Here is a 25,668-nt window from a genome sequence, read left to right on the forward strand (position 1 = left end):
GGCTTTTTTCATTTCACCGTCGTTGATGCCGAACCTTTTCAAACATGTTTTTTTTTCTCGCTCTTTAGCGGTTCGAGCAGCTTAGAGTCGATTCGAGCAGTTTCAATAAATAGTAGATGCGTGGATATTTTATATATTATTTTACCTACAGTTCCTGTAATGACACATTCAATGAATTTGAAAATGCGATTTTATCTACATAATAAAGTAAAACTTTCTTCATGACACTGGTAATTACATAAAAAAGAACTCGAAACCCCTCTTTCTTTTTTCTGCGCTTTCATTGCACATCACTGTAAACTGTCAAAAGTTCGCGTTCGTAAACAGATGGCACAAACGTAAACAAATCCCAGCCTCGAGCAGCGTTTTGCTGGACGACTACAAAATTATGGAATTTTGTAAAGAAAAACTCATTATTTCTAGTTAAATGTACATCCATCACGTGTTCTGTGTTATAGGCGAGTAGTAGAACGTTTGGAAATAAGGAATTAACCTCTTAATGTATTTATTATAGCAACAAAGCAAAACAAAGAAAGAACAACCTAAGTGAAAGATGCATTTCGTACGATGTAAGTGCCATTAATTCGGTGTATTAATTAAATTTTTATCAATAACAACCACTATCTTTTATGTTTTAAAAGGACATTTTAGCATAAGATACGAATTTCTATAGCAACTATCAACTCTGAACGCTTCATGTAAACAACCGTGCGACGAAACGCTGTACACAGCACTTTGCAATCAGTACTTCAATCACCAATCATGGATTACAACATTAGTCGACTGTGCCGCGTGTGCCTGGAGGAGGGAGTGTTTACATCAATATTCAGCACCGATCTGGTCGCAATGGCACCGGCCAATATGCTCGTGATGTGTGCTAACATAAAGGTAAGGCAATGTGCAATCGAATGAACCGGAAGCAGATAACAAAGGGTGCAACATTACAGGTATCGAGAGACGATGGACTTCCCAGCACAATCTGCAACAACTGTATGTACCGGCTCGGGGTAGCTTTTCACCTAAAGCAGCAGTGTGAAAATTCCGACATGAGACTGCGCCAGTACATGAACGGAGGCTCGGCCATGAGCTACAGCTACACGCTGGACAAGGAAACGATGACGGACGACTCGTGGCTGCTATCGGGCATGGACCATAAAGGCGACGATCAAAAGTCGCCGGAAAAGTGCGCGTCTAGTGAATACTTTTCTCCCCCTTAGAGTGAGGGTTTTATAACACTTTTGCTTCTCATTTGTAGAAAAACAAACAGTAAAAAACGATACCGAGTCAAACTGCCCGAGGAGCGCAAGAAGAGGGGGCCGAAACCGATGCCAAAAATTCCACAAACCTGCTACCAGTGTCACAAATCCTTCAAGTGTGCCGCTCAGCTGCAAATGCATCTACGGTAGGTGTAAAACATCCTAAGCAAATTATCATCTTAATCACATCATTCCCCGTTTTTCCTCTTCTTTCACAGCACACACTCGGGCGAAAAACCGTACGCATGTAATCTCTGTCCCCGCCGGTTCGCTCAAAAGCACAACCTTGCCATCCACCTGCGCACGCACACTGGCGAACGGCCGTACCAGTGTGAGATCTGCAGCAAGCAGTTCTCCGCCCTGGGCAACTTTCAGGCGCACAAAAAGATACACACGAACGAGCGGGATCACGTGTGCCCGTCCTGCAACAAGGGCTTCATTACGTCGGGCGACCTGACCCGGCACATGATCTCACACTCGGGCATCAAAAACTATCACTGTGATATATGTGCGAAAAGCTTCAGCCGGAACCGTGACATGATGGCACACAAGCGCAAGATGCATCTGGAAGAGTGTGGCAGCGAGTGCTACAAGTGCCACGAGTGTCACAAAGTGTTCGCTACCCTGAACAATCTGAACGTTCACATGAGGGTGCATGCGCAGGAGGTGAACGTGGCGGATCCGGTGGGTGAACTTATGCCAGCACACGGACAACAGCAGCAACAGCACCAGCAGCACCAGCATCACCAGCAGCTCCAGCATCAGCTCCATCACCAGCAACAGGCACATCAGCAGGTTCCGGTACCACTCGCCCTACCACCACACGCCCTCGGTCCACCGGGCTCGCTTGGCGTTGGGTTGGGTATGTTGCCATACCCTTCTTCCCACGTGCCAACCCATCCACCGGCACAGGTAGCGTACCACAGTCAAATGCATCCATCACAGCGGCTACATCCTTACTAAAATGGGGCATACATCACCAAGGCTCGGCACCAAGAGGGAAATTGTCATCACAGTATGGAAAGGATCATCACACACGCAATTGCATACATAAGGTAATTATTTATTTAAGTAATAAGTGAATAAAATTTGTATCTGCACCGAAAAGGAGTTCCTTTTTTTTATTGCTCTTCTTTGTCTGGTTTGCTGGTAAGGGCATTTATAACGACCCTTAGAGTAGGCTAGTGGCTACAATGGATCGAACAGCGCTCGATCAACCACAATCGATTCGTGAATTGTGGATTTTTTATCTATTAATTGAAGTTTTAACTCTATCGAATCTAACGCACACGGGAGTGTACAAACGAGGTCGGTTGCGTGTGGTGTCAGTGATACTGGACTTTCTGGAATTTGCAACACACATGCTTCGCGATTGTATCGGTATGGGTGTAAAACCTGGATTTGAGGGGGCTTTAGAAGGTTAAAATTAATTTAAAAAAAGTTTAATAAACTTATAAGGTCGCAATTTGCTCTTCCCTTCTATCCAGGCTCCACTACATTGATTGGTGAATTTGTGCGAGAAATAGGGAACACTATTTATTTTAACTTTTTTTTCTTCTGTTACCTACCTATACCAACAGCCCTGCCAACAATGCGTCATGCACTTACACTCACGACCTCTCTGACTCAGAACGTGTTTTTTTTTATTGCTTGCACACCCATTCGGCACGCCTTTTTGCTGTGGGTGGCGTGGCAAGTACACGGTGGCGCGTGAACTTGCCATGCATTTGCCTCCAGCCAAGCGGCAAATGTAGTACATCCAAATTTAGAACCGAAAGAAAGGAAGCCGGTGATGCTTTTGAATGGAGTTCTAGTGTATCGCAAAACAATAAACATTCAAAACCGTGCGCATGCACCAAATTCCGACACACACACACACGCACTCCGGACTATCTCTGTCTGTACTGTTTGCGCATTCGTTTCATTAATAAAATGGCACATATAGCTACATGTAGCTGTGCGTACCGAGACTAAATCTTTACGCAGCGGCTCCCTCAACACGCAAACGTACCGTTTGTTGTGTAGACTAGAGCTAATTTAGGCTTGCTTGGCTTTGTTTTTTCTTCTCACCTCTCCCATCCCTTATCTATTCCAATGGTTTTCCACTTCCCTACCCTATCACATAAAGGATGTATCCGCATGTCCGGTCTACACCCCATTCTAAGGTTGAATACTTTTGAATCGCTCCAATGCTCTTCCTCTCTCTCTCTCTCTCTCTCTCTCTCTCTCTCTCTCTCTCTCTCTCTCTCTCTCTCTCTCTCTCTCTCTCTCTCTCTCTCGCAACGCTGTTTTTGGCAAATTTCGCCTTCGCTCTTTGGTGGCACCACTTTGCTTGGTTTTAGAACGCTTTTTACTAACGGACACAACGAAGCATCCGCTCCGCATGATCTATGAAAATCGAACGCCACTGCTTGGGGAACTATAAATACTTACCGTGCTTGCTGTGGGAAAATTGAGTTTGTGTTTGGATGCATCTCCTGCAACCATGCGTCCGGTCCGGTTTTCCCGCTTAAGTGCATCCATTATTGGTCCTCTTTTAACTTGATCCGCACACGTGCTCGAAGCTTCCGTTTTCTTTGGTGTTTGTGTGTGTGTGTGGAAGTGTAGAAGGCTTACAATTAAATTACAACTACCCAGCAACTAAAGACCCGGTCGACCAGGCCACAACAGGGGAAAAAAACAAAACATGGAAGACCTCTTTGGCTTGGTCGTCGTGTTTGTGCACGTGCGTGTTTTTGGAATTAGGATCTGCAGTGGAGGAAAACGAACGAGGGCCCAGCCTGCTCAGCCCAACCAATACTGTGTAGCAACGTGGTTGCCTCACAACCGGTGCAGCATGCTACCGCCGCCACCGCACTTGCCGTACTTGTACATCTTCACCAGCAGCGGATAGTGCACGTTCTCGTCGTACCCGTCCGTCTGCTTCAGCTCGAGATGCCGCGCCCAGATCGCTTCGTTGTAGCACTGCAGCAGCTCGTAGTGGAAGCCCCGGGCGACACACTCGTCCAGAAACCGGCCCAGCGTTTGACCGCGGCGCGGGGCCGTGATCAGCGCGACGCCTTCGTCCGCCAGCAGCTGCCAGATCGTGTCGATCAGCTGCGATCGGGACTCGTCGAAGAACAGGCAGTCGGCGGACAGGATGAAGTGGTACCGCTCGTTCGGAGGTTCCCGGTCCGTCCGGGCCGTCTGTTCCCACTTCAGCACGGACGATTTGATCGTGCAGTTGAACTTGTTCAGCACGAGCGAGTGGCGCACATTCTCCACCGACAGCTCGTTCCCGTCGGTCACGTGCACGAAGGCGGGCTGGCCGTACTTCGCAAGCACGAGCCCGGCCAGACAGGTCATACCACCGCCCAGCTCCAGCACCGACGTTCCCTCGAACTGGGACAACCGGGAAAGGATGTAGTAGGCGAGCGCTTCCTCCGACGGCCACACGCAGATGTTCCCGGTGTTGTTGAACCCGATCAGCTCGCTCGCCGTCCAGGGCCGCTCGGGCCCAATCAGCCGGATCTTCAGCCGGTACCGATCGTACAGCCGGTACACGTACACGTTCTCGTCCTTCTCGTCCCCGGCCCGGTCCGCCTCGATCAGGTTAAACTTGGCGAACTGATCGTCCTCGCTCGAATCGTGCCGGAGCGCTTTCGCCAGCAGCTTCCAGCGTCGCCGGGCGTTCACCGTGTTGTGGCGCTTCCGCTCCAGTGCGTCCTCCAGCTCGCGCGCCACATCGGCCCGATTGTTGTTGTTGGCCGTATCGTCCTGGCCGGCGGGTGGACTATTTTTATCACCGCTCGGCTCGACTGTACTGGCCGGCTTGGGGAGTAGCACGGCCGGCTGGCCCTGATGCAACAGCCGCGCCGACCATCGGGTGTCCGCATCTGCGCCACCAATCGGCACTGTGGGTGGCGTGATTGATGTGACGGCAGGGCCGGAGCACGATGCGCCCTCAACACGCCGTTGCCGTCGCAACGATTTAATTGGATTATTCTCCCCATCGCAGGGGCCGGCGAGGGGCCGGGCGGGCGATGGCGCCCGGTCGGCCGGCCCATCGGTGCCGACCGCCCGATCCGGTGTCACCTGTTGCTGGTCTGACATTTTCCAATTTATGTCATCTTCGTGTTGTCGTCGCCGCCTCCATTGCCACCGGTCATCCGTGGCGTCTTGCACGCTGGCACCCGTTTCTGGCGCTTCGTCCCGGGCCGTTTCTTCCCCGTCCGTCGTGCCGACCGAGCGCATTGCGTTGTGTTACACGTGTTTTTTTTTTTGTAGTTTTTGTTGTTGCGTTCGTTGCGTTGCTTCGTTCCGCGTCAACGGTAACTGTCCATGCTCGTGGCTGCTTGCTGATTCCAAGGATTGAGATTCGGTTAATGCCGGAACACAGTTGAATGGGTAATTTGTTGATACATCTGTCTTGGACAATTGGAAGAAAAGTAAGAGACAAGAAAAAAAGCGGTATAAATGTATTAGAATGAGCAGATACATATCACGCACTGTCACTGTCGAGCAATCGAACGAACTCGAGGCAACGGGTCGGTATGAAATGGTTTACTGGTTTGTTAGCGGTAGGGTTTATTTATAACAATCAATTCCCGCGTGTAACCTTACGTCTTCAGCTGCCTGTGTCTATTCTCCCCCGCTCATCGGCCGGTGCGCTAATGCACGCGATTTTATAGTCTAGTCTAGTGCGCCCTATTGGTACGAAACTGTTGGCCACGATTCACGGCATGTTTGCCATTTGTTAGCCATTGCAATAACAGCACACACACACACACACACAGACACACACACGTGCCACCCGTCTAGTTCGTCGCTCGTCGTTCAATGACGAGGCAGAGGGAGAGACTGAGCTCACACACAAACACACCGATTTCCACTTGAGACCTTTCAGATGCTTTCGAAACGATGGGAATGATGCACTCCCCCCCAAGCAAAACCCCCAATATGAACGGGGCCTTCTTTTTCGGGGTGGAGATTTTACACCGTTACGCTGGGGATACACTCCACTCGATAAAGGTTTGTTGGCTGCCGTTCAACTTTGGAATGGATGTGCAACCCCCAGTGTGGCGGGGAGAAACAATCGCTAACCGGTATGGAAGGATGGTACAGATAAACACAGCACAACACATAAAATTCAAAACTGAACCGTTGACGTGCAAATGGGGGGGGGGGGAAGGCATTGGAGGCGATATGTTTCTGAGATAGCACCAGTGGAAGAAGCAGAAGGAATGAGGTAGATCTGATAATCAATTTGCTTACCAAAAACGTCTTCCATACGCGAGCGCGCTTATCAGGTTCGGGCAGACGGTAATGAGGTTCCTGATAAGTGAACCTTGCGTTACTAAAACTTGGGAGAGGTACACTGTGGGCGACATGGAAGCGCGTATGCGTGCACAATGCGAGATAAATAGGGTGATATAGTAAATTAACCACGGACGATAGAAGATAGATTGCAGAAGCAACCGAAGCAAGAAGGGTGTGACGCAATGACGCTCGCATATGATTAGATTTAGGTCACATCGCGATCACGCGATGTACCCAATCTTTGCTTTCTTGGAATCTTCTCAAGAGTTGCTGATAAATCAAGGATTTGGCTTTTGGATCTTTCGATGTGCGTGTTTTTTATGTGTCTCATTTAATCTTATCAATGTTTATTTGATTGTCTCGTAGATTGCTGTTCTATTTCTGGTTGTTTGTACGTTAATAACCTAGTAAAAATTTAATCCAACATCAAATCGAACGGTAAATGATACCTTATACCTTAAACGATAAATGATGGAATTGAAAAGAAATACTTTTATCAAGACAGAATATCGCGTTAGGAGTAATCCAATTGATCACAGGTAGTAGAGCCTTTAAGTAACTAATGCATAACTAGACTTAAAATGTTTGCGGAGAAAAAGAAAAACTTTTATTAAGCCAAAAGTACATCCCTTTCGCTTAGCAAATTAAAGATGGGTAGCTCTGATTCAAATTCAAGAATCTAAATGAATCTCCAAAGTGAATGAAATCCGTGATTTTGAACCACTCATCACTGGAGATTAATGTGAGTGAACCTTTACGAATGATTTATGAAATCACCCAACACTGAAACAAACTCCTTCATTGCTGCATACGTTCTATATTCCATTAGCAAGGTATAGAACTCGCAGTGTGATTTAAAAACACCACTCGAAACACACCTATTTTCATAAAATTTCCCATTTTACATAAGTGTATTAGGCTACGAAGAGCTAGTCTCATCAATGATTCACCGTGAATACAGCTGCATTGTTGAATTAACTTTATCTGCTTTTGGTTATCCCTTAGCAAGGCAATTGGTTTTTGTATTATTTATCCGTAAGCTCTTATTTTTATAGTTAAACAAACTTCTTACTTAGCATTCGTAGTGCATAGTTCTGCGTGTTGAAAAGAAGAAAGTGTTCTTAAGATTGTTGATTTGTGTATCCAAAATTTGTCAGCCATGCGGATGTGTAGATAAACCTATTCCATATTTTTAAGGCAAATAGAAAAATGGCAATTTTCCAAAAGTTTTTCCCGTCATGTTTATTATGCCACAGCCTTGAAAAAGCTTTCTGTGCAAATTGAGGGCGCTTCAATGAAAACTATGTTTTTAAAATAATTTATTTTTATACTAAAAAGTTGCTTATTATTGAGGCGTTTTGATATTTTTTAAATTATTATACTTTATTTCAACAGTTAATTTTTCTTCGCATGGATTTATGCTAATACGCGAGCGATCCTATCAGAAAAAATATAACGACAACGTAATAATTCTCAAAAAAATTCTCAACCATTATTTGACTTCATAATCATTTCTTTATTACCGTCTCAAGAACATATCCATGGCAATAAGCTGTAATTTTGATAATTTATGTACGCCTCACATCTTAAGGGTCTAGAAATGGTTTTAACAAGTAGTCTGAATAGAGTTCTGTAGATGGGGCTCAATCAGTATTAAGAGAGTTTTATTATATAGTCTTATTGGGTCATACAAGACATCCAAATGAAAAAGGGAAGCTTAATGGAATAACCGCAACAACAACGTTAAAACTATGATAAGATTTAAAATGTTACTTGGGATGTGTTTACAGGGTTTCCCAAAGTTTTTTTTTTGGTTGCTTCCCAAACATTTTTTATGTGTTCCCACGAATTTTTGGGCATTGTCCAGATTTTTCTGGGTTCAATTGTATTGTTGTCTAATGGCACGATACCAATACATCCTGGGAACGAAAATCTTTGGGATACGATGAAAAACACGAATTTGTTACACTTGCCGAGTGTCTAAAAATCAAAAGATTGAAATATTACTATTTCCTAAAGAATAGGACAATAAATAAAACAAAAAATCTAACAAATTCTTTGTAATAATTTTACATGTTGTAGCCTCATCACCTGACTTCAAATACTTCATTCATCAAGAAGTTTGGTATCATTTTTATCTTTATCTTTCACAGTAATGTTTTCTCTCTCTCTCTCTCTCTCTCTCTCTCTCTCTCTCTCTCTCTCTCTCTCTCTGTTTATCGCCGTCAAGTTTTTCGATGAAAAAATGCAGCATTGAGCCAAACAACCCATTTATTCATGATTGCGAAACAACAATAAATCACTGCAAACCACACAGTGACTTCATTGTAACACCTCCTTGACTTGCCCATAATGTAAGAAAACATAAAATTCTTATACTGTAAACTGGGCAACAGCCAGACCAGCCTCATTTTGTGGCCATCGTTTGGCTCCTTTTTCTCCATGTGACATTGAGCTGCGGTGCTGTTAGTTGCCTGTCAGATCAGTTGGTGCCAATAGTTTGTCCTGTTTTTTTCCCCCATCGGCACTCGTGCAGAATGTAGATTTCTTCAGGGTACGCAATTATTATGCTGTGAATGTATATACCCACGAACCGGATTGTGTAGCGGTTCGTGTACTTTTGGGGCACTGATTTTCTTTCTCTCACTCTCACTCTCTCTCTCTCTCTCTCTCTCTCTCTTTCCTTGTTTCCTTACCCCCTTACACTCAATCACAAGAAGAGCTCACTATCAAGATCTGTAAACGATCAATTTAGAAACCGTTTCAAGGATTTGTGCTGTGCGTTGTGAAGGTGGTGGAAGAAAAGAAAGGAAGCAAGAGCAATCGCAACCACCCGATTGCCAAAAGTCATGCCCGGCAAGATGGATGTAAATGGACGCTCGATTTGACCCTGCCAATGGTACTGCTGCCGCTGATGATGCTGATGATGATGCTCATGATGATGATGATGATGGTGCAGTAATGCAGCGAGGAAAGAAGTAGGAGCACGGGTCTATTGGCTTCAGCATCGAGGACACGTTCCGCGAGCACAGACGTGCAGCAGATTTATCTTCGTGTATTGCCGGGCGCTCATACACACAATTGCCAATTGCCAATGAGAACGGTTCGCAGCACTGTACTGAGTCACGCTGAATAGCTGAACCAACGCAATCGATTGCTAAATTATGAAGCGCGTATGACGGGGTTCGTACAGCATCACGGGCCGGATTATGTGGTTATTGTTTTTTTTTTAAATAAATCCCCTTCTTTTAACCTGACAAACGGTAAATCATTCAGTTTGATAGTTAACCCCACACTGTTCTGTCGGGGTAGGGCAACTTTTATTTTCACAGCCACCGTTACACACCGAGGTTTGGGAGTTTGGGACGGTCATTTAATTGGTAGCAGTACCATACGATTTTCCTAGTACTCGAGCGCCCCCTGTCCGGGCGATGGTTGTACGTGGGGACAGGCGGCGGGCATTTGGGTTTTAAATGCCAAAAGGGAACTCTTTGCAAACCATGCGAAACACCATGAAACAGTTTGCGATGTAGGCTGAGGTGAATGGTGGACCGGGGCAACGGGCAACAACGGCGACGACAGTGATGCTGACGGTCGAATAAAAATATCGCCAACAAATGGGCGAGCAAATCTAATATCGTTAATTTGAATGTTGATCAAAATGAGACAGGGGGCGGTAGCACCGGCAGAAGAGGTTCTGTGCACGGTACGGCCGCACAGGTGGATCGCACCAGTTACGACTTATAAAAGCCGTGGACAGATACATACAAATACACACGCGGGGGGTCTCGCGCTGGGATGTCCAAGTCAATCGTGTCAAGGATGGGAACGAAGCGCCAAGCGTGCGGATTTTATTCCTTCTCTCTTTGGCGTTCGCTTTGAAGCAGCTAGTAGATGATTATTCACCCTGTCTTTGCGGGAGAAGCGGGGGAGAAATAGGGAATGAGAAATAGAGGAAAAGAAAAAAAAAAGACAGAAATCTTTCAAACACACAACCAATGTAACAGCGCGTCACTGGCCACGCGTTGTCTGCTGGGGAAGGTTTAATTACACCTTCCTTCCTTCTGGACTGGTCGGAACGGTTCAAAAGCCAACCGTTGCCTGAAAGGGGGAGGAAAAAAGAAAGCAAACACAAAGCAAAAAGTTGCCACAAATAATCGCGAGTGGCAGCAAACGCCGCCGTTCGATATGTTTCCTCATTTCTTTTTCAGCTGAAGTGTTGAAGAAAATGTGTATTCTTTTTTTCGCTTTTGAATGTTTTTTTTTATTTCGCCCCTGTGTAACAGCTATAACTCATTTCTTGTTGCGCTTGTGGTCAAACGGTTCAAGTGGGTTCGTTGATGTGATGAGTGTATTAAATGGAGCATAATTTACTGCTCACTGCGCCTGGATTGGATGAAAGCATTGATGTAAGAAAGATGGCAATGCATTTGAAAACACTTCAAATTGGGAGGTAGTGAAGAAAATGTAGGGAAGATAATTAAGTAAAGATGCGTGATTACATGTTTTAAATGAAGCAATATAAATGTATGCATTACAAGATGGGATAATGTTTTGAAATCGGATAGACGAAGCGGATTATAATTTCCAATGTAATTGAAATGTTGAAATCAAGCGTTTTGTCATTGTTTTACACATTGTTGCTGGTCTTTTACAGCACAATCTTTGGTAATTTAGAGTCGGAAGTTTTAATACTATCTTTTGTGCATTAAGCGACATTAACATTTTCTAGCGCAATTCCTTATAGCAGATTTTTGTAACATTTTTTTCCTTGATGGATTGCAATGTTATTTGGATTGTATTGATTATGTTTAGTAATTTTTAACTTAGCGTTAAACTTAGCGTTAACGTTATTACAGGGTTTTGCAACTCAGTTTCTAACCTAAACATCGTTATTCACCGCATGCAAAATGCTGTTCGACATGGATCTAACATTTTATATCCATCATAATAATTCTTCAATTCTACAGGATGATTTTCAACACGTCCTAAGCTGGATTGAGTTAGACAGTTCTTTGTTATGTGTTGAAAATCATGTGTTGAAACTGAAATTTCATTTTGAACCGAATAAACCATTTGACAGCTGTTGAAAAACATTTTGGATGCGTTGAATAATAATGTTTACATTCAAAATTGACTTGGAAAACTCTGTATGAACGATAACACAAAATTTGAATAGATTGTTAAATATTGTTATAAAAATCAAGACACACCAATTAAAAGAAGATAAAATGCATAAATTAATTCATTAACGCTTCATCGAGCTGCTTCCTTTGTGCTTTTTCACCGGGACTTGAAGCTGGATCGTACAGGGTTTTCCAAGTCAGTTTTCAATGTCTACAAAAAATGTCATTGCTTGAAAGATGTTTTTGGACAGCTGTCAAATTGTTGTATTTCCAGTTCTTCCATATGATTTTCAACACGCCTCAAGCTGGATTTAGTTTGAAGGTTATTTGCGATGTGTTGAAAATCATGCGTAAGGCCGGAAGTTTTATTGTGATGCTAATACAATATGGAATAGCTGCTGAAAAACATCTTTAAGTCGGTAAACAATGATCTGCACATTCTAAAGTGGCTTGGAAAACCCGGTAATAGAAAATTTTTTGTTGTAAGTAGTTGTTTGAATCTGAAGGATCTAAATATTATTTTTTTAAAATACCTACATAAAAAGAAATATCATCTGTGTCATATTTAAACTATTAAACAAAATCAATTTAAATCACCTGCCCGGTATAATGCAAATAAGAAGGATAGAATGTATTGTGCAAAGTAAATGTATTGCCTGGTATGGCCTTCGATATGAAAAATGAAATCATTACCCCACACACTGAATTATACATCAGAAATGTCACAAATTTCTTATACTTCAAGGAAACATTGAAATAGAACTAGCAACTAATTTGTATTCTTCTCGCACAATAAACGAAACCGTTCCTTCATTGAGTTATGGGAAGAGTTTTGCCTCATTACGTTCCACATAATTACCAATTCACCCAGTAATACCCAACAGCGGGCACGACGACGGCAGCGACGAAGGCGACGATGACATTAGCACTCCTAATTTGCACAATGGCTCATAATTTCTTCGCTTCACGCAAAAGGTCGGCGCGCGGTTGCCCACAAACCAGACCGACCAGACCCAGACCTTTGGGTAAATACGGTGGGATTGTGCAATTGTGCACCTTCGTGCGCAAAGGGAACGTACATAAAATGCATCGCTTCTAGCTGGTCCGGCAGAAGAAGTCATCATCGTCGTCGTCGTCGTCGTCGCCGCCAGCTCAGCGATCAGCCAAGGTGTCGTTTTTATGTTTGTTTGTTTGCGCGTTGTCTAGCCTGACAGGCTCAGCTGTTGTGCTTTGCTCAACAAGATGCCACTCCCGCCGAAAGGGTGACCGGTAGGAGTAGAATGCATTTCGAACCAATTATCCTATAAATAAAGTAGTGTGCTGCCCCGCCCGTGTGGATGCTGTTTGTTCGATCGGCATTCGCTCTTAAAACTATAACCTTGACTGTGAAACGGTGCTAGGCGAATTCACGGTGGTTGAAAGATGAAGCGGTGGCGTTGCATAACGAGCAAGGGTTCGATTATACGCGATTGATTTAATTGCCCGTAGTTTCGTCTATCATATAAATATTATTCTATCCTACCAGACTGCGGAGTAGAGTAAACAGCCAGTATTTAATCATACCAATCAGATCAGCTTTCTTTTGCGCAAGCAAAAAAAGGCAACCAAAAAAACCCCGCAATTAAATCGTGCGACAGAAGGTTTAGAGAATTTATTTTATGAACGTCTAGCGGGGTGCGTCGAGCGTTCGCAATAAAAGCTAGGCCAAAGTATGTCCCGGTCTGAGAATTCAAGAATGAACGCTTTTTTTTACCGCTGTTTTCCTCCACCACACAACCCCGTTTATAAGACGAATTGATACTCAAAACACATGTTTCAGTTCATTTTTCAATTTGTTTCATTAAGCGGCTGCCGAAAAACACGGAGGCACGATCGTTTATCTGATGTCGTTTTTCTTTCGATCCCACTCTACCTCCCTAGACGATGAGAGGAGAGGAGTGAGTCTCTGTTGCTGCTGCTGCTACTGCTGCTGCTTACCTCGCAGTCTGTTTCTTTCATTGGGATGTGGTTTACATTTTCGCGATCTTCTCCCACATGTTTACACAACGGGCAGGCGTCTGTGTGTAGTAGCGCCCCCGGACAGCAGATGGCCTACCGAAAGCAGCCGGGTGTTTCCTTGATATTCCAGCACGGCGAAAGATCACGATCGTGAAGGGGAAAGGCAGTGAACAGCCAAAGAGCACGGGGGAAAAGTTTAGTTTAAACTATGTGTGTGTGTGTGTTTTTTTCTACTGTAGCTCGCTGGACTGAAACGATCGTAAATGTATTGCCACAGGGCAAGTGTGATCGGGGGTGTCCTTCAAACCATCGCCGCTCGGGGTTGACCCGTGGCGTCCGGTGTGGTCTCCGGATGGCGGAAGATCAGCGACAAAATTTATGAATGAAATCTTATTGCAAGACCCAAGGAGACGAGCGGAGAGGGAAATGAGTGAAAGAGAGAGAGAGAGACTGAGAGGCTAAAAAAACACGATCATGTCCTCCCTCATCCTCGTTTGTTGGTTTGTTTCTTTCTTTTTTTTCTCCGCCATCCGAAGAAGCGACTTTTAATAACAAATTATTTTTACCTCACCAAAAAAAAATCCGATTGGCGGCTCTACTTCTGCGGCACGACGGAACCGTTGAGCCAAACGATTACAAAAAAAATTGATCACAATCGCACACGGCATCGCCTGCCTGACTGCCGCGAGCCTTTCGGGTGAACTTTTATTTCTAGACCGCAGTTTCTATACTTAGCCCTCCCCAGGGGAAAGGGGGAGCGGTTTGAAGGGTAAGGGATTGAAATGTAAATAAGAAGAAGAAGAGAGGGAAAACAAACGCCCTCCGAAAAACCACTCAAATGTCGCCTGCGATCGGGGCCGGATATTTTCAAAAACCCCCGCGATTTAATTTGGCGATGAATTGTGAAGCCAAAGTCACACACGGCGCGGGACTAATTAGACACGCGGACAGCAAAAATAATACACCTAAACACACAAGCTATAAGCGTTCGATCGAAAGGTAGCAGGGATAGATGGGAAAGGGTTTAATTTTAATGCCCCTAGCAAATGCTACAAATCCAGCAACAGGGTCTTGGGTTTTGGGACGCTCGTGTCATATTGGTTTTATGATTTGTTTGTTTGTTTGTCCGTAGAATCACCGCAGTAAACAATTTAAGACGGTGGGCTGCAATTGCGCTCGGAGAAGAGTTTCACTATGTCGTCCGTGCAACCGCAAAACCGTGCGGGGTGTTCTGTTTTCGTTTGTGAATGCAAATTTTACGGCCCCATGCCCCATGACCTGCGCTGCCCGACCCGGTGAAGGTGGCTGTGCAGATGGAACACAATCAACGGTGCAAGATGTTACCGTGCCGTAGTTTTGTGGTTTTGTACTGGACGTCAGTGTTTCCCATCTGTGACAGATGATGGATGGAGGCGTTTGGAAGCATTTTTTTTTAAATATGGACCTTTTTAATGAAATGTTATAAAATGGAGTTTTAAGCTGTCAGTACGAATAGTTATTTTAAATTGCATACTTTGCGAACCATTAATGGTGTAATGCGAATAAATATTATGCCCGTGGAAGAATATTTGGAAATAAATAGAGATTGTGCTGTTTACACCAGGCTTGTCGATTCGTTTTACAATTTTTCATAATAAACAACTGCAACGTAATGAGAATAGCTTTTATATTTCCTCAAATTGTTGTTCAACAAATATCAATGTTAAAGTAATCATTGCAATAGATTCTTTTAATTACAAGTTTTTTGGTTGTTTTCAGAAAATGTCTGGTTGCTTACCATAGTTTTGTTTTGTTCGTTCTCACGATTTTTGGCCATTACCCATAATTGTTTGGTTCAATTGTATTGATGTCCAATGGTACGATACCAATACATCGTGAGACGGAGCCAAAAAATACGGAAACCAAACAATAAATAATGGGAAACCTTGCATAATTTGAAGGATGCGACAATAACTGGTTTGAAAACACAGTTTAGATGAAGATTTAAAACACTGTACAGGTATATTATATACATAAATATATAGTATATTTTAATTTATTCCATTTGGATATTCATTACTCGATTGTTAGTCTAATTTTGAACAATAAATCTCAATACAACATTTCAATAATTTATGTATGATACAATAATTACAATTTATCTAAAAAGTGTCGAAATGTAAAAAAAATATTTGTAGAAACCTGTGTACAACTATGAAAAATATGAAAAAAAATTAAATTATTTTAATTTACATACAAGCACTCTGCTTCTGTGCAATATTATACAATTTAATATTGGAAACATGTTATGAACCTCTCAACCACTAGTTTGAGCTATTTTTGATCGCGTAACTTATGAAAATATATCGCGTAAGTTTGATATGCATGTAAAAATAAAAATAAGTATATAAAAATATTGAAAATAAACGCTTTTTGACGTATTGAACGAATACTTTTACATAATTTTAATGTTTGTTCTTTTTATTGTATTCAAACTCTACATTATTTTTTATGTTATTTATTAGCTATAGATAGGTTAAACTACACTCTTGTTGGTCGTTAGCTGTACTAGCAAGGTGAGATTTTACCATGCCGTTGAACTTGCGCAATTTTCCAAATAGCTGTCAAGCCTCACAGTTATTTTATAAATATTGGCCATTAAGTTATGTAATTAACCTTAAGTTAGGTAGATTTAACCCATGTACAACCCGCGAGGCAAACAAATTGTGAATAAATAAATGAAATGAAACGAAAGTAGCGAGTTTGCTGCGGAAATATACACCTCTGAGGTGAAACGCACCTTTCGAACTGAGGTGAAACGCACCTTTCTTGATTTCTTATGAAAAATGCATTCTTTGTCGCGAAAAAAGTTGTCGCCAGTAAAGTGCAAACTAAATTACATTCGTTATGAGAATTATACAGCTCTACAAATACAGAATATACAAATACACAATATACACAAAACAAAACCATCATTAGCTCGTGCACGTTTTGATGTAATTTAGCCTGTACTTTAGCCGGTAAACGACAAAAATTCAAAAATTATTGATGCGGGGAATACAGCCGTGAAATCAGTGCTTTAAATTGCACAAAAATGTGTCGATACATGTACAAATTTACACGTATTTTAATCAAAAATGTGTTAAACTATGAACGTAGACAAAATGCACTCATTCGATCGCGGTTAAGAGGCGAATGAGGCCAATCGGCTCAAAGTCACTATAAAAAAAAGAAGATTACGGCAAAATGTACCAGCTACTGCAGTTACTGCAAACTGGAATGGGCTTTTATGGTTGCCATTTACATTGGTTCGTTTTTTCCGTTGTTTTGATGCGTTGTTAAGATTCGTTTTGCCCCGTTAGTATGGAGCATTTTACCCCAGAAGAGGCACATTTTGTCCAAGTCAGCTAAAAAATGTTTTAACAATTTGATTGAAACTTTATAGAAAATGATACATTAATTGTCTTCTTAGCAAAAATGGTAAATGTTCCTTAACAGGTCAGCTCAATTGATCCTTAAAGAACCATATGAATCAATGAACTCTACAACCGCTAGTGAAACACGTTGAAAATTAAGCAATTTTCTATTAGTGGTGCGTATTACTCCATGAATTCCTACATAAGCAGATTGGTTCAAACAGTACTACTATCAATTTAATTGCCTCAGTTCATTGTATCATGCCCAAATGTATTACTTTTATTCAATTTCCTCTTGTGCGTCCAAAAAAACATAAGCCTCCCAATCCAATGGAGACGCCTGGTAGCCGACGCAACGAGCGGTCACAAACCACCAGGCTGCTCCATCAGCAAACGGCAAGGGCACGAAATCAGATTCATGGCAGCCCGCCGAAACTGGCCAGCAGCAATACTTATGCCCAAAGAAATTTCTATCCCCCCACAGCAGCCAACGTACTTCTTTTTTTCATTTCCTGATTTCTGCTCACTCTCCCCCTCTCTCTCCCTCTCTCCTGCCATCCGGTTTTTGCTCGATCAGAAACGGTCGATAAGAAACCGGTAGTGAAGCGTTGACCGAAATCATGATTTATGCTCGAGACAGTACTAAAAGACTAGCCGGCGAGTGGACAGCGTGGAGAGAGAAGAAAAACCGCACGTGCGGTATCACGTTCAAACGCACGCACGTACAAACACGTACACATAGGGAACGGCCGATCGAAAACGCATCACATAGACGGAGATGGAAAAAGTACAGGGAAAAGAGGAAAGTATGACGAAGTGGGGGGCAAAGAACAAGAACAAAAGAGCTTCTCGTGTTTCCGCAGTCTTTGCGAAATCTATCAAGCTAAAGGTGAGCGTATGTGTGTGTGTGTGTGCGGACGATGAAGCTTGCAACCGAACCGGATTGTTTTGCGAACCCGCAACTCATCTGCAAGAAACATCCGCAACATCGAGCGCAAGGAACGAACAGCTGATAAACTGGGAAGAATCTGGGGTTTTTGGTTTTTTCCCCCAATCGTCCCAAAACACTCCCTTCTGCGCCCGAGACCTTCCCGTACCTCATCACTTGAATCACTCGTTCCGTTACCTTACCTGTCACGTTGCTTCTTCTGGCTTGGCGTATGGCGAGGGTTGCTACGCGTGTGGAATGTTTCACTCGAGTGTGAGTTGCTCAATGTCAGAATTCAGGTTCACGGTCAACAGACAGCAGCGTGCCAGGCCGGATGCACCAACGAAAAGCGCATTGCAACAAACCACGTGGCTGGTATGCGTCTACTGTTTTGGGGATGTGCTTTATTTCTTTTTTTTTTTTTTGGTGGGCTTGTTTTTACTTGGCAGAACGTTTTGAAAGTGATAACACACACACGCACACTGACACGACGGTGACGATCAAAAACCAAATCACCCGTATCACTTAGTAGGAGGAGTTTTTTTTTTTGAGGGTGCGTTTAGCTTCCTCTTCGTCGAGCGTTTGACGAGATCGGATCACGTTCAGGTTCAGCTTTCCGCTTCAGATTCGCACCAGCGCCGTCAACGTCGAGCAGCTGTCCTCGCACTAATTAAACATAATACTGATTGATGACCACCGCTGGCACACATATACGCACGGACGCACGCACACACACGCACACAGATATTCGACAGTAGAAGGAATGCAAAGCTTGAGGGGTTCTGTGATGCTGGTTTGTTTGATTTTTTGTTTTTTGTAATCTACACTTTCTGACCAGGGCAGGAAACGGACGGAATTACAAGCGGTTTTTTGTTCGCTTTTCTTGTTCTGTGAGCGAACGATTTTTGAATTAATATTCTGTTCCTTACTTTGTGTCCCAATTAAACGGTTCACTTTATTGATTTCCCTATCTTCCTAACAATTGCACCCGGACTGGCCTGCGGACACGGTAGGATTTTGTTCTTGACGGTGGCTGGCTGGCAACTGAAACGGTTTCGAACGAACGAAAACACACACCGCGTGCGGGCAGCTGTCGCGAGCAGGCACCACTTCAACGAACTACGATGCTACCGTACCGGAGCGTGAGACTGAACTGAGCCCGCCAGCGAGCGAGCGAGCGAGCGAACGAAGAGCGAAATAAAACGTATACGCGCGGAAACATGAACACAGCCGTTCGCATAGCGTTCTTCTCTCGGAAGTGCTTTGTGGGGATAGGTAGCAAACAAACAAAAAACATGTTGTTTGTATGTGTGTTTTTATTATTGGTAAGTAAAGGGTACAAGTGTATCGAAATTAAATCAAGCCAAGAGAGCACCAAGTGAGCACGGTCGCACAGAGTGCACTCTTAAATCGCTCGCCCGACGGTCACTCGATGTCTCTCGGATGATGCGGCTGCAGGAGGATGCATCGAGAGGATAGGATCTCACCTCGAGCATCGACGGACTGACCACAAGGAGAGTGTGCTGTGTGTGCGTTTATTCAACCGCCAACAAGCGAAAGTGAAGATCAACTGCTTTGTCAATTCTCTCCTGGCGTTAAATTGGCGCTCCAAATGGATCAAAATTCGGAGCTGAGAGCCGTAGTAAGAGCAGCTCACGATTTCAGGCACGTTTTGGCGCGATTACGGCAGGTCAGGCAGTCCCAAGGGCCAACGGTTTCGGTTGCGCACTGTTTTGTATCATTTTTTTTTTTTGCTTCACTCGTTTTGGGAAATGCCAGCTAAAAATGACTCAACGTGGTGTAGTATGTAGCCGCTAGCGAACGATGCATCTCGCCGTTCGCAGACACCGTTTTGTTTTTCGGTTTATTTATTTACTCAATCCACTTGCTTCCCCCTTGTCGCTCTCTCTCTCTCTCTCTCTCTCTCTCTCAAATGCGCACACGGTCGCAATTTGTTCCGCACTTGTGTTCTTTTCTTGTAAGCACTGTAGGCAACCCTGCAGCTAAATGATTTATGATCGGCTACAGGGACAGCGGTGGACGTTTTTGCTTCGGTGGTAGTTTTCATTTGCGTAAGGGTGGTAAAGTTTTGATGGGAATCAAACCGTTTTTCTGCCCCTAACGAACGTTTCGGACCCTTTTTGCGGTACCCTTTCGTTATTATGATGTGTGACATCCGTTGATGAGGGTGGAAGAAGTAGATTAAGGTGTTGATCCGCCGTGAAGGATGTGTGATGTGTGGGGTAGTAGAATAATGGGTTTTAAATACCACGCAGTTATTAGTTGATAGGAGTTTCGTTTTGCCAACAGTTTCAAATAGGTAGATGATGATATTTTGCTTCTAGTCTCTTTCATTTGGGAAGAAAACTTGTATATACCTTAAGCAATTATGAGCTTTTCTTTTAAAAAAAAGTTATGAAAAAGAACATTTACCACACCATCTTTAGCCACAGTTTGATATCAACGAACATCTGATTAGCGTTTAAAAGAAATAAAATAAATGCGATCCCGTGGTAAAGCTGTCCACACGACTTAGCAACGTGCCGATCGTGCGTTCAAGCCTCCTCCCGTAGTAAGGACTTGATTATCCGGCTGCGTGGTATTCAAAAGCCTTGTAAAGTTCGACATGACCGCATAGGGCACTATGCTAAAAATAAGAAAAAGAAATAGCTAAAATATAGAGTAGAATTTATTTTTTGAAAAAAAGGAATGTTTTCCTATTAAAGTTGATCATTATTTATAGATTGTATAGATAGATTTATAGATACTTAAAATGAAGATTTCGCTGTACAAACTTTATCTTTGAGAACATTTAAATGGTTAATACCAATACAATGATACAATAAAATTAATATAATTAAATAATTTTATTTAAATACCAATGCGTAGTTTCATTTTCAGCATTCGACTCTTGACATTTTTATTATTACAGCAAACTTGTAGAGTAGTTATGTGAAGATATTAATTGTTTGTTAAATATCGCTTTAAAGCCTCTATTCATGATTTGTTTTCTTTGTAGTAATGATAACTGTTAGAAATATTTCCAAAACTAGACATATAAAATAAAGCACTTATCTATTTTACTTTTTCTATTTATAATCTACATTATCGCCCGTTCCTTAACATACACCGCTTACCAAAACTATATGGACAGTCGTTGTTTGCGATGGAAGAAGGTTTATAAAAACGATGAATTTATGAATCGTGTGAAATGCTATTTCACATGTATATATATTTTTGTAATTTTTTACACAATAATTACATGACGTATTACAAAAAATAAACAAATTTAGGCGTATCATAACTATAAAAACCATTCGAAAAATTAGTTTTTCGTACTAAATAATGCATTTAAAAATCATCCAAAAATATGAATAACATATTCTAGTAGGATTTCCAAGAAATACATATATTTGATTATTTTTAAAAAGTGTTTTTATAACTTTATTTAAAAGTTTGGTTTTTTTGAAAATAAAAACCAAAGAATGTAAAAATGATTTAAAAAAAAGTCCAGGAGAACCTTATCAATTTAGTCGATAATGGTTCAAAACTGATCCGATTAAGCGGTATAAACAAAACAAAAACATTTTTTTAGCGGATTCCGAATGTTACACAGTTACACAATTCTCGACTTACGCAGATTTGGAGATACGCGGTTTTCTAAATTTGACAGATCACATGTCAAATCAGTATAATTTGCTTTGGTAAAAAATTGCATTTTTGCTAAAAAATTGAAACTGCTTGAAAGCCAAAAATGTTAGTATTTGTTTGTATTACAACGTTACAGTGTTACGTATTACGTAAGTATTTGTATTAGTATTTGTTCGTATTTGTTAGTATTACGAATCATATCAAATAAATGATAAAGTGTATAAAAGTACTAAATTAAATCAAAAACTTCTAGTAATCAATAGCATTTTAGTCAAAAAACGTGAAATTCGACTTACGCGGATATTAGAGTTACGCGGATTCGTCGGGAACGCAGAAACCGCGTAACTCGGGAACAGACTGTACTTGCCTCAGACTATCCTCGCTAACTATAAACTATTTATTTTAGAGAGTCCTTATACAATGTTTAAGACTTAAAATTTGTAATCATATTTCCATTGTATTGTAATATAAGATATCAGGGAAGATTACACTAAGATTGCCTGACTAGACTCATGATTATTAGGAATATGTACATACATTATATTTTTTATCTGAATTTAGTAAAAACTTGAGCTGTAATAAGCTTCATTAGCTTACCAATATTGACTTTGAAGATCAAAAACACCACCTAAACGAAAGAAAAACCCCGAACCAAGATTCGATTATACTCTGCAAAGATGCAAAACTTTTAAAACACATTCTAGCTGCCCACTAGGTTAGGGCAGCAAAGTAAAAAATGCCAGAAGCTTGGCTGCTTTTAATCTTCAAAGTGAACCACAAAGCACAGCACCACGCACCGAGCGGGGTTGATTGTTTGCTTGTGCAAATGTCTGGCTATAACTAAAACAATTCCACGCAGTAAAAGCCTACGATACAAACACATACACTCTTGCTACACACTCCTGTAGCGTACTAATAATAAAGATGGAGCAAAACTTGTTCACCTCGCTGGATAGAATGGAGGCTGGGCTGGGAGGGTAAAATAAATCTGCAACGCTTTCTCGCTGTACTCTTACCTCCTCGGTAAACCCTTCCCTCTCCCTCCCCTCCCATGGGTTACTTGCATCCAGCGTGCGCTGTAATGGGTAGGGTAGCAGCCGTAGGAAGCGGCGGCTAGCTAGCTAATTTATACATCCCTTTCCGACAATGAACGGCAATAAAGGTTGCGTTTCGTTCCAGCCGAACGTCGTCGGCCGATGGGACGCGTTGCGAGACGAGGGCATGCGAGAAGTATACAAAAGATGAAGACATTCCACAACGGTACGGTGACGGGGAACGAGCCCGGCCGGTCCAATGTGAATGGTCAGCTTTGAACTGAGTTTTCTTTGCCGTTTGTTTTTGTGTGCGGTGGTATTTTTTTTTTTACTCTCCCTTCTCGCTACTGCAGTAGCATGCACGGTTGCGCTGTGTAAACTGTGTGTCTTGCCGGTGGCCCCGAGACAGGAGTAATAACTTCGAGCAGCGGCGAACGCGGCCATCGAGCACGAGGAAGTGTAATAAAATTGCTTTTCACACGCTCAATGTGTCACTTTTCGCACGGGCACTCCCCTGGGGGAGGTTAAGGTCAGATGGTGGAAAATTCCTGGAAAGAAAGCAAAACCAATAAAAGGATTGGCGCAGATATGCAACTGCCCAATGGATCATGGTTGTTTAACATGGAGCAGAAAGATCATATAATAAATCAATCGCGGTTGATGTTATTAGATTTTATTTAAATAATTCGCAGATAATCGTACTGCGATCATGCAAATGTTTACATTCCAATCTGGCGCTACGGAATGCTCTTCCGGATGAAAAACCACCTCCCCGCCGATGAAGCTTCTTAATTACATTATCCATCTTTCTGTACGATCGCGATCGTGCCGCTAATTAAAATAACGTTGTGACATAAAGTTTATTTAGTGATCAATACAGGCGTAGATGTGTACCTACATGTGTGTGTGTGTGTGTGTGTGAATGTGGCCACCCTGAATCGAGAAAATAACTCCCTACAATCGAACGCCAACGATCCAGCATGTGGTGTGTGCGAGTGTGAACGGGAACCTTCCACCGCAAGTAACGATCGACCCTCGTTGCAAGGTGATGAAAGGCGTATTCACCCCATTTTCACATCGCCAGTTCGGGGCGATAGGTATGGGCCGTGTTTCGTAGTGGTTTTTTTTTCTCCATCGAACAGCTTTCCACTTCAACTTCACCTACATTGAAGCGTTGGCTGCTGCAACATATTTCGTCTGTGGGGCGAGCCGAAACCTAGCGCACAGTGGCGCAGGGCAAGCACGACGGGAATTTTGACGATCGCACCAGACAGACTGGTGGTAGCAGATGGTGTTTTACACCGAGCATTACCCCTCAGGTTTGAAACAGATTTCAGGTCATTTATCTTTGCCTTTGAAAATCATGCAAAGTGAAAAGGATAACAACAGGTTCGGTGTAACTAAACTGGCCCGAAAAAGTGTTATTTTATGAGCGCTTAAACAGGATCGAATCTTCAAAGCGATGAGCATTTATGGTAAAAGGTAAACAGACGAAACGATGTTGGAGATTTGTTCATCCTTTTGGCCGTACGATCACTATCGATCTTGATTTTCCCGCCGTTGAATGATGAAGCTGATTGCATAAAAGTTGTCCCCACCCTCAACCATACAATTTAAGCCAGATGAAGCAAGCTGTCCGGTTGGTTCGAGTGACATTTAGTGAGCGCTGTGCACTTCACCTCGATAGATCATTTGCAGCTTGCAGTGGTGATCATACGGGCACACACACACACACACAAATGGGTTGAGAAAGATGTACAGCGGGTGGTTTGTGCTGCAAAATAAACAAAACCAACTGTTTGCCGTGCTTGGTCGTTTTGGCTCCTTGGAATGGGGCATTTCCTGCCCTCGAGCCGTGAGTCGAATCGGTCGGGCTGCCAAACGGTCAACGGCTGTTCATGGCTTTTAAGTGTAGCAGCAGCAGCAGCAGCAGCAACAACAACCCTCAACTGTGCGGTAGTAGGATTTGCAATTACCATGTGCCGCTGCCGGTGGAATTATGATGCTGTGAGGTGATGTGAATGCTCTCTGCCCAGACCTATTGCCTCTTTACTTACTTTTTATTGAAATCTTTTTTTTTCTCCCTCTGCTTCGGGAGTTTGAACTCTTGCAATGAGCGGAAAAATAAATAAAGAGCATCGAAGAGGTTCGACTGGAGTGAATCATTGGAAAAAAGGGGAGCGTAAAACAGCAAACGCAGGTCGGACGATGAAGATGGAACACAGGAAATCAATGATCATTACGGGCTGATTGTTTTTTGTGAAACCGATATCGCTTATGCAAATTTAAGCAACGGGGTGGGGGTGTGTTTGCGGTGCACTATTCAAGTGGGATGTAAATACATTCAGCCGGCACAGGGCGGATACTAATCAATCAATCTTGGGCGGCGTAAAGATCGGCGGCCGTTGTTTGAGTAGGTCTGCGGTTGTGATTTACTAGCGACTGAATGACGTATTTAGAAATCATTGAATTCAACATTTAGCTCTATTTCTAAAAAATCAAAAAATAAATATATAACCTTATAGAAATTTAAGCTGTTTGATTGGTACCAACTTTGTATACGTTTTTAAGACAGTTTTCGAGTAAAATATACACAAGTAAACACAAACTTTTAATAAACATGTCGGCTAGACAGTCACCACAAGACTTATTTTGAAGCGTTTATTTAGTACAGTGGAGCGCCGTTTATCCGGACTCATCGGGACTTGACCTCGCCCGGATATGCGAATAACACGGATAATGAGTCAAAGAATATATTTAAGCACAAATTCTTGATGTTTTTTTTTTTAATTTATCTTATGTTTTGATAAGAGTTAGCAAATTTTTGTTAATTTTATGTTTTTTTCAATGACAATATTTGAAATTTACCATGAATTATTGTGTTTTTTGTTATGACAATGTACTCTGATAACCGTTTTATCAAATATCCTCCTCGGAACACAATGTCACCTTTGTATTGAACTGTCATTTCTCAACAGCACG

General features: G+C 42.5%; 2 protein-coding genes across 5 annotated transcripts; one reads left to right on the plus strand and one right to left on the minus strand.

Moving 5' to 3' along the window:
- Positions 1–337: 337 nt before the first annotated feature.
- LOC121597216 (zinc finger protein 1 homolog) lies at positions 338–2,371 on the plus strand. The gene is made up of 5 exons (XM_041922817.1): positions 338–569; positions 642–888; positions 948–1,183; positions 1,256–1,402; positions 1,475–2,371. Exons 2-5 carry the CDS (start codon positions 763–765, stop codon positions 2,217–2,219), a joined length of 1,254 nt encoding a protein of 417 aa, XP_041778751.1. The 5' UTR covers positions 338–569; positions 642–762; the 3' UTR covers positions 2,220–2,371.
- Positions 2,372–3,273: 902 nt separating this feature from the next.
- LOC121597215 (calmodulin-lysine N-methyltransferase) lies at positions 3,274–19,138 on the minus strand. Of its 4 annotated transcripts, none has more exons than XM_041922813.1 (2): positions 18,205–19,138; positions 3,274–5,659 (listed from the first exon to the last, which is right to left on the minus strand). In XM_041922813.1, the coding sequence occupies exon 2, from the start codon at positions 5,487–5,489 to the stop codon at positions 4,077–4,079; it is 1,413 nt and encodes a 470-aa protein (XP_041778747.1). In that variant the 5' UTR covers positions 5,490–5,659; positions 18,205–19,138; the 3' UTR covers positions 3,274–4,076. The 4 variants fall into 4 exon arrangements, with proteins under 4 accessions (XP_041778747.1, XP_041778750.1, XP_041778749.1 ...); XM_041922816.1 differs by having other exon boundaries at positions 3,274–5,663; XM_041922815.1 differs by lacking the exon at positions 18,205–19,138 and adding an exon at positions 6,510–6,613.
- Between the last annotated feature and the right edge of the window lie 6,530 nt (positions 19,139–25,668).

Source organism: Anopheles merus, chromosome 3R, assembly GCF_017562075.2.
Source record: "Anopheles merus strain MAF chromosome 3R, AmerM5.1, whole genome shotgun sequence".
Taxonomy (NCBI): Eukaryota; Metazoa; Arthropoda; class Insecta; order Diptera; family Culicidae; genus Anopheles; species Anopheles merus.

Excerpts from the sequence above, each read along its gene's own strand:
- LOC121597215 (XM_041922813.1), bottom strand. The coding sequence starts at position 5,489 with ATGCGCTCGGTCGGCACGACGGACGGGGAAGAAACGGCCCGGGACGAA.
- LOC121597216 (XM_041922817.1), top strand. The coding sequence starts at position 763 with ATGGATTACAACATTAGTCGACTGTGCCGCGTGTGCCTGGAGGAGGGA. Across the intron at positions 889-947 it reads TGATGTGTGCTAACATAAAG|GTATCGAGAGACGATGGACT; the intron begins GTAAGGCAATGT and ends GCAACATTACAG. Across the intron at positions 1,184-1,255 it reads GATCAAAAGTCGCCGGAAAA|AAAAACAAACAGTAAAAAAC; the intron begins GTGCGCGTCTAG and ends TCTCATTTGTAG.